Genomic DNA, 16,451 nt, shown 5'->3' on the forward strand with positions numbered 1-16,451 from the left:
GGATTCACCAACTGAACACTGAGCTCAACATCAACACACATCAACACGGATTCACCAACTGAACACTGAGCTCAACATCAACACAGATTCACCAACTGAACACTGAGCTCAACATCAACACAGATTCACCAACTGAACACTGAGCTCAACATCAACACGGATTCACCAACTGAACACTGAGCTCAACATCAACACGGATTCACCAACTGAACACTGAGCTCAACATCAAACACACATCAACACGGATTCACCAACTGAACACTGAGCTCAACATCAACACAGATTCACCAACTGAACACTGAGCTCAACATCAACACGGATTCACCAACTGAACACTGAGCTCAACATCAACACGGATTCACCAACTGAACACTGAGCTCAACATCAACACGGATTCACCAACTGAACACTGAGCTCCACATCAACACGGATTCACCGACTGAACACTGAGCTCAACATCAACACAGATTCACCAACTGAACACTGAGCTCAACATCAACACGGATTCACCAACTGAACACTGAGCTCAACATCAACACGGATTCACCAACTGAACACTGAGCTCAATATCAAACACGGATTCACCAACTGAACACTGAGCTCAACATCAAACACACATCAACACGGAATCACCAACTGAACACTGAGCTCAACATCAAACACACATCAACACGGAATCACCAACTGAACACTGAGCTCCACATCAACCACAGGTTTTAATAACGGTGTGTTCTCACCCTGAAGATGGTGCGTATGTAGTGAGTGATGAGGTAGTTGTTGATGTCCAGCGGCAGAGTCAGCTGAGGATCCACCTGGACCTTTGGGGCCTGGACCAGAGCTAGACACTCAGAGTGGAGCTCCCTGCCACCTAGACACACAGAGAGACGTGAGGAGCTGGACCAGAGCTAGACACTCAGAGTGGAGCTCCCTGCCACCTAGACACACAGAGAGACGTGAGGAGCTGGACCAGAGCTAGACACTCAGAGTGGAGCTCCTTACCACCTAGATACATAGAGAGATGTGAGGAGATGGACCAGAGCTAGACACACAGAGAGACGTGAGGAGCTGGACCAGAGCTAGACACTCAGAGTGGAGCTCCCTGCCACCTAGACACACAGAGAGACGTGAGGAGCTGGACCAGAGCTAGACACTCAGAGTGGAGCTCCCTGCCACCTAGATACATAGAGAGACGTGAGGAGATGGACCAGAGCTAGGCAGATAAATGTGAGGAGATGGACCAGAGCTAGACACTCAGAGTGGAGCTCCTTGCCACCTAGACACACACAGAGAGACGTGAGGAGATGGATCAGAGCTAGACACTCAGAGTGGAGCTCCCTGCCACCTAGACACACAGAGAGACGTGAGGAGATGGATCAGAGCTAGACACTCAGAGTGGAGCTCTCTGCCACCTAGATACACAGAGAGATGTGAGGAGATGGACCAGAGCTAGACACTCAGAGTGGAGCTCCTTACCACCTAGATACATAGAGAGATGTGAGGAGATGGACCAGAGCTAGACACTCAGAATGGAGCTCCCTGCCACCTAGACACACAGAGAGACGTGAGGAGCTGGACCAGAGCTAGACACTCAGAGTGGAGCTCCTTGCCACCTAGACACACAGAGAGACGTGAGGAGATGGACTAGAGCTAGACACTCAGAGTGGAGCTCCTTACCACCTAGATACATAGAGAGATGTGAGGAGATGGACCAGAGCTAGACACTCAGAGTGGAGCTCCTTACCACCTAGACACACAGAGAGACGTGAGGAGATGGACCAGAGCTAGACACTCAGAGTGGAGCTCTCTGCCACCTAGATACATAGAGAGATGTGAGGAGATGGACCAGAGCTAGACACTCAGAGTGGAGCTCCTTACCACCTAGATACATAGAGAGATGTGAGGAGATGGACCAGAGCTAGACACTCAGAGTGGAGCTCCCTGCCACCTAGACACACAGAGAGACGTGAGGAGATGGACCAGAGCTAGACACACAGAGTGGAGCTCCCTGCCACCTAGACACTCAGAGAGATGTGAGGAGCTGGACCAGAGCTAGACAGAGTGGAGCTCTCTGCCACCTAGACACACAGAGAGACGTGAGGAGCTGGGCCAGAGCTAGTGTGTTATTCAGGATAATAGCCTACCTGCGGTAGCCTGCAGCAGAAACCCCAGCTCAGCAGGGATGGGCAGAGTTGTAACGTTCACCACCTCTCTGTTCGCCCTCTCCTACACAGAGGGGTTAGAGGTTAGAGGTCAGGGGTCAGTCAAGGGTTCAGATCTTAGCTAGAGTAACCACATTTAAAATATTCAAATGTCCTCTCCAAGTTTAGCTGGAATTTAGCCCCGAACGATTTAAGAGGATTGGTTGACGATAGGCCTAACTGTCCTCTCCAAATTTAGCTGGAATTTAGCCCCGAACGATTTAAGAGGATTGGTTGACGATAGGCCTAACTGTCCTCTCCAAGTTTAGCTGGAATTTAGCCCCGAAGGATTTAAGAGGATTGGTTGACGATAGGCCTACCTATCCTCTCCATGTTTAGCTGGAATTTAGCCCCAAGGGATTTAAGAGGATTGGTTGACGATAGGCCTAACTGTCCTCTCCAAGTTTAGCTGGAATTTAGCCCCGAACGATTTAAGAGGATTGGTTGACGATAGGCCTAACTATCCTCTCCATGTTTAGCTGGAAATTAGCCCCAAGGGATTTAAGAGGATTGGTTGACGATAGGCCTAACTGTCCTCTCCAAGTTTAGCTGGAATTTAGCCCCGAAGGATTTAAGAGGATTGGTTGACTATAGGCCTAACTGTCCTCTCCATGTTTAGCTGGAATTTAGCCCCAAATTATTTTATTATTCTAGTATTCTATTATTATAGTATTCTAGTATTCTATTATTATAGTATTCTAGTATTCTATTATTCTATTATTATAGTATTATATTATTATAGTATTCTATTATTCTAGAATTCTATTATTCTATTATTATAGTTTTCTATTATATTATTATATTATTTTATAATTATATTATTCTAGTCTTCTAGTATTCTATTATTCTATTATACAGGTATTCTATTATTCTAGTATTATTTTATTCTAGTCTTCTAGTATTCTATTATTAGTATTCTATTATTCTAGTATTCTATTATTCAAGTATTCTAGTATTCTATTATTCTAGTATTCTATTATTAGTATTCTAGTATTCTATTATTAGTATTCTATTATTCTAGCATTTTAGTATTCTAGTATTCTATTATTAGTTTTCTATTATTCTAGTATTTTAGTATTCTAGTATTATATTATTAGTATTCTAGTATTATATTATTAGTATTCTATTATTCTATTATTAGAATTCTATTATTCTAGTATTTTAGTATTCTAGTATTATATTATTAGTATTCTAGTATTATGTTATTAGTATTCTAGTATTATATTATTAGTATTCTAGTATTCTATTATTAGTATTCTATTATTCTATTATTAGTATTCTATTATTCTAGTATTTTAGTATTCTAGTATTATATTATTAGTATTCTAGTATTATATTATTAGTATTCTATTATTCTATTATTCTAGTATTATAGTATTATAGTATTCTAGTATTATATTATTAGTATTCTAGTATTCTATTATTAGTATTCTAGTATTCTATTATTAGTATTCTATTATTCTATTATTAGTATTCTATTATTCTATTATTAGTATTCTAGTATTCTATTATTAGTATTCTATTATTCTAGTATTTTAGTATTCTATTATTCTAGTATTTTAGTATTCTAGTATTCTAGTATTATATTATTAGTATTCTAGTATTATATTATTAGTATTCTATTATTCTATTATTAGTATTCTATTATTCTAGTATTTTAGTACTCTAGTATTCTAGTATTATATTATTAGTATTCTAGTATTATATTCTTAGTATTCTAGTATTATATTATTAGTATTCTAGTATTATATTATTAGTATTCTAGTATTCTATTATTAGAATTCTAGTATTCTGGTATTCTATTATTAGTATTCTAGTATTCTAGTATTCTATTATTAGTATTATATTATTCTATTATTAGTATTCTATTATTCTATTATTAGTATTCTATTATTCTAGTATTTTAGTATTCTAGTATTATATTATTAGTATTCTAGTATTATATTATTAGTATTCTATTATTCTATTATTAGTATTCTATTATTCTAGTATTTTAGTATTCTAGTATTCTAGTATTATATTATTAGTATTCTAGTATTCTATTATTAGTATTCTAGTATTATATTATTAGTATTCTATTATTCTATTATTAGTATTCTATTATTCTAGTATTTTAGTATTCTAGTATTCTAGTATTATATTATTAGTATTCTAGTATTCTATTATTAGTATTCTAGTATTCTATTATTAGTATTCTATTATTCTATTATTAGTATTCTATTATTCTATTATTAGTATTCTAGTATTCTATTATTAGTGTTCTATTATTCTAGTATTTTAGTATTCTATTATTCTAGTATTTTAGTATTCTAGTATTCTAGTATTTTATTATTAGTATTCTAGTATTCTATTATTAGTATTCTAGTATTATATTATTAGTATTCTAGTATTCTATTATTAGTATTCTATTATTCTATTATTCTATTATTAGTATTCTATTATTCTAGTATTTTAGTATTCTAGTATTCTAGTATTATATTATTAGTATTCTAGTATTATATTATTAGTATTATAGTATTCTATTATTAGTATTCTATTATTCTAGTATTCTATTATTAGTATTCTATTATTCTAGAATTCTATTATTATTATTCTATTATTATTATTCTATTATTCTATTATTCAAGTATTCTAGTATTCTATTATTAGTATTCTATTATTCTAGTATTTTAGTATTCTAGTATTCTAGTATTATACTATTCAAGTATTCTAAACTCCTCCTCAGCTCTCCTGATTGGCTGTGGTAATACTAATCCTAACCAATCAGAGGTGGAGTCAGAAGGAAAGGGGCGCGGTCTTTACCTCCTCTATCCTCCTAAACTCCTCCTCAGCTCTCCTGATTGGCTGTGGTAATACTAATCTTAACCAATCAGAGGTGGAGTCAGAAGGAAAGGGGCGTGGTCTTTACCTCCTCTATCCTCCTAAACTCCTCCTCAGCTCTCCTGATTGGCTGTGGTAATACTAATCCTAACCAATCAGAGGTGGAGTCAGAAGGAAAGGGGCGCGGTCTTTACCTCCTCTATCCTCCTAAACTCCTCCTCAGCTCTCCTGATTGGCTCGATCTCCGCCTGAAAGGAACTCAAACATTAAACACTTCACTCAGTCCCTCCATCCCTTCTGTTTCACACCCTGCTGTGTGTGTGTGTGTGTGTGTGTGTGTGTGTGTGTGTGTGTGTGTGTGTGTGTGTGTGTGTGTGTGTGTGTGTGTGTGTGTGTGTGTGTGTGTGTGTGTTACCTTCATATAGCTTCGACGGTTGATGTAGAGCAACACGATGGAACGGAACTTGATGAGGTACTTCCTCTTCAGAGCAAACCTCTTCCTGTTTACAGAGAGACAGAGTCTGATTGGCTATTTAGAGAGAGAGACATGCTCTGATTGGCTGTTTAGAGAGCGACAAGCTCCGATAAACTGTTTACAGAGAGACATGCTCTGATTGGCTGTTTACAGAGAGAGAGACAGGGTTTGATTGGACAAAACCGTAAGAACTTTACAGAAGGAAAAAAGTGTGTGAGTGTGTGAGTACATCTGTCTGTGTGTGTGTGTGTTACCTTGCCAGGTGTCCTCTACAGCAGCTCTGTAGTTGAATCATGGTGTTTTAGCGGTGTGTGTGTGTGTGTGTGTGTGTGTGTGTGTGTGTGTGTGTGTGTGTGTGTGTGTTATCTTGCCAGGTGTCCTCTACAGCAGCTCTGTAGTTGAATCATGGTGTTTTAGCGGTGTGTGTGTGTGTGTGTGTGTGTGTGTGTGTGTGTGTGTTACCTTGCCAGGTGTCCTCTACAGCAGCTCTGTAGGTGAATCATGGTGTTTTAGCGGTGTGTGTGTGTGTGTGTGTGTGTGTGTGTGTGTGTGTGTTACCTTGCCAGGTGTCCTCTACAGCAGCTCTGTAGTTGAATCATGGTGTTTTAGCGGTGTGTGTGTGTGTGTGTGTGTGTGTTACCTGGCCAGGTGTCCTCTACAGCAGCTCTGTAGTTGAATCATGGTGTTTTAGCGGTGTGTGTGTGTGTGTGTGTGTGTGTTACCTGGCCAGGTGTCCTCTACAGCAGCTCTGTAGTTGAATCATGGTGCTTCGGAACTTGTTCCGTTTCTTCCTGATGAAGTAGAGCCGTGTGTAACGCTGCATCGTCACGGCAGCCACGTGGAACACCAGATCACGCTTCCACTCCAACAGCTGGTACAGCTGCTCCTTCAGGAACATCTACACATGGGAACACTAGATCACCCTTCCACTCCAACAGCTGCTCCTTCAGGAACATCTACACATGGGGACACTAGATCACCCTTCCACTCCAACAGCTGGTACAGCTGCTCCTTCAGGAACATCTACACATGGGAACACTAGATCACCCTTCCACTCCAACAGCTGCTCCTTCAGGAACATCTACACATGGGAACACTAGATCACCCTTCCACTCCAACAGCTGCTCCTTCAGGAACATCTACACATGGGGACACTAGATCACCCTTCCACTCCAACAGCTGGTACAGCTGCTCCTTCAGGAACATCTACACATGGGAACACTAGATCACCCTTCCACTCCAACAGCTGGTACAGCTGCTCCTTCAGGAACATCTACACATGGGAACACTAGATCACCCTTCCACTCCAACAGCTGGTACAGCTGCTCCTTCAGGAACATCTACACATGGGGACACTAGATCACCCTTCCACTCCAACAGCTGCTCCTTCAGGAACATCTACACATGGAGACACTAGATCACCCTTCCACTCCAACAGCTGGTACAGCTGCTCCTTCAGGAACATCTACACATGGGGACACTAGATCACCCTTCCACTCCAACAGCTGCTCCTTCAGGAACATCTACACATGGGAACACTAGATCACCCTTCCACTCCAACAGCTGATACAGCTGCTCCTTCAGGAACATCTACACATGGGGACACTAGATCACCCTTCCACTCCAACAGCTGGTACAGCTGCTCCTTCAGGAACATCTACACATGGGGACACTAGATCACCCTTCCACTCCAACAGCTGGTACAGCTGCTCCTTCAGGAACATCTACACATGGGAACACTAGATCACCCTTCCACTCCAACAGCTGGTACAGCTGCTCCTTCAGGAACATCTACACATGGGGACACTAGATCACCCTTCCACTCCAACAGCTGCTCCTTCAGGAACATCTACACATGGAGACACTAGATCACCCTTCCACTCCAACAGCTGGTACAGCTGCTCCTTCAGGAACATCTACACATGGGGACACTAGATCACCCTTCCACTCCAACAGCTGGTACAGCTGCTCCTTCAGGAACATCTACACATGGGGACACTAGATCACCCTTCCACTCCAACAGCTGGTACAGCTGCTCCTTCAGGAACATCTACACATGGGGACACTAGATCACCCTTCCACTCCAACAGCTGGTACAGCTGCTCCTTCAGGAACATCTACACATGGAGACACTAGATCACCCTTCCACTCCAACAGCTGCTCCTTCAGGAACATCTACACATGGGAACACTAGATCACCCTTCCACTCCAACAGCTGGTACAGCTGCTCCTTCAGGAACATCTACACATGGAGACACTAGATCACCCTTCCACTCCAACAGCTGCTCCTTCAGGAACATCTACACATGGGAACACTAGATCACCCTTCCACTCCAACAGCTGCTCCTTCAGGAACATCTACACATGGGGACACTAGATCACCCTTCCACTCCAACAGCTGGTACAGCTGCTCCTTCAGGAACATCTACACATGGAGACACTAGATCACCCTTCCACTCCAACAGCTGATACAGCTGCTCCTTCAGGAACATCTACACATGGGGACACTAGATCACCCTTCCACTCCAACAGCTGGTACAGCTGCTCCTTCAGGAACATCTACACATGGGAACACTAGATCACCCTTCCACTCCAACAGCTGGTACAGCTGCTCCTTCAGGAACATCTACACATGGGGACACTAGATCACCCTTCCACTCCAACAGCTGGTACAGCTGCTCCTTCAGGAACATCTACACATGGGGACACTAGATCACCCTTCCACTCCAACAGCTGGTACAGCTGCTCCTTCAGGAACATCTACACATGGGGACACTAGATCACCCTTCCACTCCAACAGCTGGTACAGCTGCTCCTTCAGGAACATCTACACATGGGGACACTAGATCACCCTTCCACTCCAACAGCTGGTACAGCTGCTCCTTCAGGAACATCTACACATGGGAACACTAGATCACCCTTCCACTCCAACAGCTGCTCCTTCAGGAACATCTACACATGGGGACACTAGATCACCCTTCCACTCCAACAGCTGGTACAGCTGCTCCTTCAGGAACATCTACACATGGGGACACTAGATCACCCTTCCACTCCAACAGCTGGTACAGCTGCTCCTTCAGGAACATCTACACATGGGAACACTATCCGGTGTTCCGGTCATCATCCGGTTTGGAGCGAGCGGTCGCATTTGCATTCGCTCTGCAGGTAGTATAAATTTTCATTACATTGTATTACATTTCATTATATTCCAACGGTTTAATTTGTCTAACCTTAGCAATTTCTTCTTAGCTAGCTACTTAGCCGTCTGTGTATAAAAGATAATTGCGTATTTATCGTATTTCGTCGCCTATCGTAGCCCAGCAGCTAGCAAACGTCCACCGTCTACCGTATAACTTTTCATTACATTTCATTATAGTACAACGGTCTGATTTTCATTTCATTACAGTACAACGGTTTGATTTGGTTGATCTTAGCTAGCTACATAGCCGTCTTTGCATCAAACATAATTGTGTAGTTATTGAGGTTCGCCAGCCAGCTATTTTCGCCCCAACGTAACGCAACGTAGCCAACACGGCTACCTAGCCAGCTTGCCACCGAATAGCAGCATTGTAGAAACGAGTGCATTACAACGTAACGACCTGATCAGTGTAGTGTTGGCTGACTACACAGTTGTCTTTGCTATCTTTGATTTGCATTTGTTCGATCTTAGCTAGCTACTTAGCTGGCTACATAGCCGTCTCTGTATCGGTGATAATTGTGTAGTTATCAAGGTTCGCTGAGGTTCGCTAGCCAGGTATTCTCGCCCTAACGTAACGTAACGTAGTAAACCCTGCTAGCTAGCCAGCTAGCCACCAATTAGCAGCACTGTAGAAACGATTACATTACAACGGAACGACTTGACTTGTGTAGTGTTAGCTAGCTACATAGTTTTCTCTGCTATCTTTGTATCTAAGATAATTGTGTAGCTCTGAGTAATTATCGGTTAGCTAGCCAGCTATTTTTTCGCCTGCCGCGCTGTCGTCCTCCTACCTAGCCAACGCTGCTAGCTAGCCAACTTCTACCGAATAGCAGCACTGTAGAAACTTACATTACAACGGAACGACTTGATTAGCGTAGTGTTAGCTAGTTGTCTTTGCTGTCCTTGTATCCACGATAATTGTGTAGTTTAGAGAAATTTAGTGAAATTGTCGAGGTTACCTAGCCAGCTTCACTTTCAACAACGTAGCCACTGCTAGCCAGGCTACTTCACCAGCCAGCAGTACTATATCATTTTAGTCAATAAGATCTTGTATTTTATTTTTATTTTTTTTTGCAACGTAAGCTTAACTTTCTGAACATTCGAGACGTGTAGCCCACTTGTCATTCTAATCTCCTTTGCATTAGCGTAGCCTCTTCTGTAGCCTGTCAACCATGTGTCTGTCTATCCCTGTTCTCTCCTCTCTGCACAGACCATACAAACGCTTCACACCGCGTGGCCGCGCCCACCCTAACCTGGTGGTCCCAGCCCGCACGACCCACGTGGAGTTCCAGGTCTCCGGTAGCCTCTGGAACTGCCGATCTGCGGCCAACAAGGCAGAGCTCATCTCAGCCTATGCGTCCCTCCAGTCCCTCGACTTCCTGGCACTGACGGAAACATGGCTCACCACAGATAACACTGCTACTCCTACTGCTCTCTCTTCGTCTGCCCACGTGTTCTCGCACACCCCGAGACCGTCTGGTCAGCGGGGTGGTGGCACCGGGATCCTCATCTCTCCCAAGTGGTCATTCTCTCTTTCTCCCCTTACCCATCTGTCTATCGCCTCCTTTGAATTCCATGCTGTCACAGTTACCAGCCCTTTCAAGCTTAACATCCTTATCATTTATCGCCCTCCAGGTTCCCTTGGAGAGTTCATCAATGAGCTTGATGCCTTGATAAGCTCCTTTCCTGAGGACGGCTCACCTCTCACAGTTCTGGGTGACTTTAACCTCCCCATGTCTACCTTTGACTCATTCCTCTCTGCCTCCTTCTTTCCACTCCTCTCCTCTTTTGACCTCACCCTCTCACCTTCCCCCCCTACTCACAAGGCAGGCAATACGCTTGACCTCATCTTTACTAGATGCTGTTCTTCCACTAACCTCATTGCAACTCCCCTCCAAGTCTCCGACCACTACCTTGTATCCTTTTCCCTCTCGCTCTCATCCAACACTTCCCACACTGCCCCTACTCGGATGGTATCGCGCCGTCCCAACCTCCGCTCTCTCTCCCCCGCTACTCTCTCCTCTTCCATCCTATCATCTCTTCCCTCTGCCCAAACCTTCTCCAACCTATCTCCTGATTCTGCCTCCTCAACCCTCCTCTCCTCCCTTTCTGCATCCTTTGACTCTCTATGTCCCCTATCCTCCAGGCCGGCTCGGTCCTCCCCTCCCGCTCCGTGGCTCGACGACTCATTGCGAGCTCACAGAACAGGGCTCCGGGCAGCCGAGCGGAAATGGAGGAAAACTCGCCTCCCTGCGGACCTGGCATCCTTTCACTCCCTCCTCTCTACATTTTCCTCTTCTGTCTCTGCTGCTAAAGCCACTTTCTACCACTCTAAATTCCAAGCATCTGCCTCTAACCCTAGGAAGCTCTTTGCCACCTTCTCCTCCCTCCTGAATCCTCCTCCCCCTCCCCCCCCCTCCTCCCTCTCTGCAGACGACTTCGTCAACCATTTTGAAAAGAAGGTCGACGACATCCGATCCTCGTTTGCTAAGTCAAACGACACCGCTGGTTCTGCTCACACTGCCCAACCCTGTGCTTTGACCTCTTTCTCCCCTCTCTCTCCAGATGAAATCTCGCGTCTTGTGACGGCCGGCCGCCCAACAACCTGCCCGCTTGACCCTATCCCCTCCTCTCTTCTCCAGACCATTTCCGGAGACCTTCTACCTTACCTCACCTCGCTCATCAACTCATCCCTGACCGCTGGCTACGTCCCTTCCGTCTTCAAGAGAGCGAGAGTTGCACCCCTTCTGAAAAAACCTACACTCGATCCCTCCGATCTCAACAACTACAGACCAGTATCCCTTCTTTCTTTTCTCTCCAAAACTCTTGAACGTGCCGTCCTTGGCCAGCTCTCCTGCTATCTCTCTCAGAATGACCTTCTTGATCCAAATCAGTCAGGTTTCAAGACTAGTCACTCAACTGAGACTGCTCTTCTCTGTATCACGGAGGCGCTCCGCACTGCTAAAGCTAACTCTCTCTCCTCTGCTCTCATCCTTCTAGACCTATCGGCTGCCTTCGATACTGTGAACCATCAGATCCTCCTCTCCACCCTCTCCGAGTTGGGCATCTCCGGCGCGGCCCACGCTTGGATTGCGTCCTACCTGACAGGTCGCTCCTACCAGGTGGCGTGGCGAGAATCTGTCTCCTCACCACGCGCTCTCACCACTGGTGTCCCCCAGGGCTCTGTTCTAGGCCCTCTCCTATTCTCGCTATACACCAAGTCACTTGGCTCTGTCATAACCTCACATGGTCTCTCCTATCATTGCTATGCAGACGACACACAATTAATCTTCTCCTTTCCCCCTTCTGATGACCAGGTGGCGAATCGCATCTCTGCATGTTTGGCAGACATATCAGTGTGGATGACGGATCACCACCTCAAGCTGAACCTCGGCAAGACGGAGCTGCTCTTCCTCCCGGGGAAGGACTGTCCGTTCCATGATCTCGCCATCACGGTTGACAACTCCATTGTGTCCTCCTCCCAGAGCGCTAAGAACCTTGGCGTGATCCTGGACAACACCCTGTCGTTCTCCACCAACATCAAGGCGGTGGCCCGTTCCTGTAGGTTCATGCTCTACAACATCCGCAGAGTACGACCCTGCCTCACACAGGAAGCGGCGCAGGTCCTAATCCAGGCACTTGTCATCTCCCGTCTGGATTACTGCAACTCGCTGTTGGCTGGGCTCCCTGCCTGTGCCATTAAACCCCTACAACTCATCCAGAACGCCGCAGCCCGTCTGGTGTTCAACCTTCCCAAGTTCTCTCACGTCACCCCGCTCCTCCGCTCTCTCCACTGGCTTCCAGTTGAAGCTCGCATCCGCTACAAGACCATGGTGCTTGCCTACGGAGCTGTGAGGGGAACGGCACCTCAGTACCTTCAGGCTCTGATCAGGCCCTACACCCAAACAAGGGCACTGCGTTCATCCACCTCTGGCCTGCTCGCCTCCCTACCACTGAGGAAGTACAGTTCCCGCTCAGCCCAGTCAAAACTGTTCGCTGCTCTGGCACCCCAATGGTGGAACAAACTCCCTCACGACGCCAGGACAGCGGAGTCAATCACCACCTTCCGGAGACACCTGAAACCCCACCTCTTCAAGGAATACCTAGGATAAAGCAATCCTTCTGCCCCCCCCCCCCCCCTTAAAATGATCTAGATGCACTATTGTAAAGTGGCTGTTCCACTGGATGTCATAAGGTGAATGCACCAATTTGTAAGTCGCTCTGGATAAGAGCGTCTGCTAAATGACTTAAATGTAAATGTAAATGTAGATCACCCTTCCACTCCAACAGCTGCTCCTTCAGGAACATCTACACATGGGAACACTAGATCACCCTTCCACTCCAACAGCTGCTCCTTCAGGAACATCTACACATGGGAACACTAGATCACCCTTCCACTCCAACAGCTGGTACAGCTGCTCCTTCAGGAACATCTACACATGGGGACACTAGATCACCCTTCCACTCCAACAGCTGGTACAGCTGCTCCTTCAGGAACATCTACACATGGGGACACTAGATCACCCTTCCACTCCAACAGCTGGTACAGCTGCTCCTTCAGGAACATCTACACATGGGGACACTAGATCACCCTTCCACTCCAACAGCTGCTCCTTCAGGAACATCTACACATGGGAACACTAGATCACCCTTCCACTCCAACAGCTGGTACAGCTGCTCCTTCAGGAACATCTACACATGGGGACACTAGATCACCCTTCCACTCCAACAGCTGGTACAGCTGCTCCTTCAGGAACATCTACACATGGGAACACTAGATCACCCTTCCACTCCAACAGCTGGTACAGCTGCTCCTTCAGGAACATCTACACATGGGGACACTAGATCACCCTTCCACTCCAACAGCTGCTCCTTCAGGAACATCTACACATGGGAACACTAGATCACCCTTCCACTCCAACAGCTGCTCCTTCAGGAACATCTACACATGGGGACACTAGATCACCCTTCCACTCCAACAGCTGGTACAGCTGCTCCTTCAGGAACATCTACACATGGGAACACTAGATCACCCTTCCACTCCAACAGCTGCTCCTTCAGGAACATCTACACATGGGAACACTAGATCACCCTTCCACTCCAACAGCTGCTCCTTCAGGAACATCTACACATGGGGACACTAGATCACCCTTCCACTCCAACAACTGGTACAGCTGCTCCTTCAGGAACATCTACACATGGGAACACTAGATCACCCTTCCACTCCAACAGCTGGTACAGCTGCTCCTTCAGGAACATCTACACATGGGGACACTAGATCACCCTTCCACTCCAACAGCTGGTACAGCTGCTCCTTCAGGAACATCTACACATGGGGACACTAGATCACCCTTCCACTCCAACAGCTGCTCCTTCAGGAACATCTACACATGGGAACACTAGATCACCCTTCCACTCCAACAGCTGCTCCTTCAGGAACATCTACACATGGGACACTAGATCACCCTTCCACTCCAACAGCTGCTCCTTCAGGAACATCTAAACATGGGAACACTAGATCACCCTTCCACTCCAACAGCTGGTACAGCTGCTCCTTCAGGAACATCTACACATGGGAACACTAGATCACCCTTCCACTCCAACAGCTGGTACAGCTGCTCCTTCAGGAACATCTACACATGGGGACACTAGATCACCCTTCCACTCCAACAGCTGGTACAGCTGCTCCTTCAGGAACATCTACACATGGGGACACTAGATCACCCTTCCACTCCAACAGCTGCTCCTTCAGGAACATCTACACATGGGGACACTAGATCACCCTTCCACTCCAACAGCTGGTACAGCTGCTCCTTCAGGAACATCTACACATGGGGACACTAGATCACCCTTCCACTCCAACAGCTGGTACAGCTGCTCCTTCAGGAACATCTACACATGGGAACACTAGATCACCCTTCCACTCCAACAGCTGCTCCTTCAGGAACATCTACACATGGGGACACTAGATCACCCTTCCACTCCAACAGCTGGTACAGCTGCTCCTTCAGGAACATCTACACATGGAGACACTAGATCACCCTTCCACTCCAACAGCTGCTCCTTCAGGAACATCTACACATGGGAACACTAGATCACGCTTCCACTCCAACAGCTGGTACAGCTGCTCCTTCAGGAACATCTACACATGGGGACACTAGATCACCCTTCCACTCCAACAGCTGCTCCTTCAGGAACATCTACACATGGGGACACTAGATCACCCTTCCACTCCAACAGCTGGTACAGCTGCTCCTTCAGGAACATCTACACATGGGAACACTAGATCACCCTTCCACTCCAACAGCTGGTACAGCTGCTCCTTCAGGAACATCTACACATGGGGACACTAGATCACCCTTCCACTCCAACAGCTGCTCCTTCAGGAACATCTACACATGGGGACACTAGATCACCCTTCCACTCCAACAGCTGCTCCTTCAGGAACATCTACACATGGGGACACTAGATCACCCTTCCACTCCAACAGCTGCTCCTTCAGGAACATCTACACATGGGAACACTAGATCACCCTTCCACTCCAACAGCTGGTACAGCTGCTCCTTCAGGAACATCTACACATGGGAACACTAGATCACCCTTCCACTCCAACAGCTGGTACAGCTGCTCCTTCAGGAACATCTACACATGGGAACACTAGATCACCCTTCCACTCCAACAGCTGGTACAGCTGCTCCTTCAGGAACATCTACACATGGGGACACTAGATCACCCTTCCACTCCAACAGCTGCTCCTTCAGGAACATCTACACATGGGAACACTAGATCACCCTTCCACTCCAACAGCTGGTACAGCTGCTCCTTCAGGAACATCTACACATGGGGACACTAGATCACCCTTCCACTCCAACAGCTGGTACAGCTGCTCCTTCAGGAACATCTACACATGGGGACACTAGATCACCCTTCCACTCCAACAGCTGCTCCTTCAGGAACATCTACACATGGGAACACTAGATCACCCTTCCACTCCAACAGCTGGTACAGCTGCTCCTTCAGGAACATCTACACATGGGGACACTAGATCACCCTTCCACTCCAACAGCTGGTACAGCTGCTCCTTCAGGAACATCTACACATGGGAACACTAGATCACCCTTCCACTCCAACAGCTGGTACAGCTGCTCCTTCAGGAACATCTACACATGGGAACACTAGATCACCCTTCCACTCCAACAGCTGCTCCTTCAGGAACATCTACACATGGGGACACTAGATCACCCTTCCACTCCAACAGCTGCTCCTTCAGGAACATCTACACATGGGAACACTAGATCACCCTTCCACTCCAACAGCTGGTACAGCTGCTCCTTCAGGAACATCTACACATGGGAACACTAGATCACCCTTCCACTCCAACAGCTGCTCCTTCAGGAACATCTACACATGGGGACACTAGATCACCCTTCCACTCCAACAGCTGCTCCTTCAGGAACATCTACACATGGGGACACTAGATCACCCTTCCACTCCAACAGCTGCTCCTTCAGGAACATCTACACATGGGAACACTAGATCACCCTTCCACTCCAACAGCTGCTCCTTCAGGAACATCTACACATGGGGACACTAGATCACCCTTCCACTCCAACAGCTGGTACAGCTGCTCCTTCAGGAACATCTACACATGGGAACACTAGATCACCCTTCCACTCCAACAGCTGGTACAGCTGCTCCTTCAGGAACATCTACACATGGGAACACTAGATCACCCTTCCACTCCAACAGCTGGTACAGC

At 46.2% G+C, this 16,451-nt stretch overlaps 1 protein-coding gene across 1 annotated transcript in view; it reads right to left on the bottom strand.

Annotated features, from left to right (window-relative positions):
- LOC129844361 (unconventional myosin-XV-like) overlaps positions 1 to 16,451 on the bottom strand; it is a gene marked incomplete at its 5' end in the record, with an annotated part of 207,290 nt that overhangs the window by 108,865 nt on the left and 81,974 nt on the right. Inside the window, 5 exons of the mRNA XM_055912680.1 lie at positions 738 to 868; positions 2,142 to 2,223; positions 5,213 to 5,266; positions 5,434 to 5,518; positions 6,216 to 6,391. Coding sequence (XP_055768655.1) covers positions 738 to 868; positions 2,142 to 2,223; positions 5,213 to 5,266; positions 5,434 to 5,518; positions 6,216 to 6,391 — 528 coding nt within the window. The remainder of the gene's footprint in view (positions 1 to 737; positions 869 to 2,141; positions 2,224 to 5,212; positions 5,267 to 5,433; positions 5,519 to 6,215; positions 6,392 to 16,451) is intronic.

This window comes from Salvelinus fontinalis, unplaced genomic scaffold, assembly GCF_029448725.1.
Source record: "Salvelinus fontinalis isolate EN_2023a unplaced genomic scaffold, ASM2944872v1 scaffold_0198, whole genome shotgun sequence".
NCBI lineage: Eukaryota > Metazoa > Chordata > Actinopteri > Salmoniformes > Salmonidae > Salvelinus > Salvelinus fontinalis.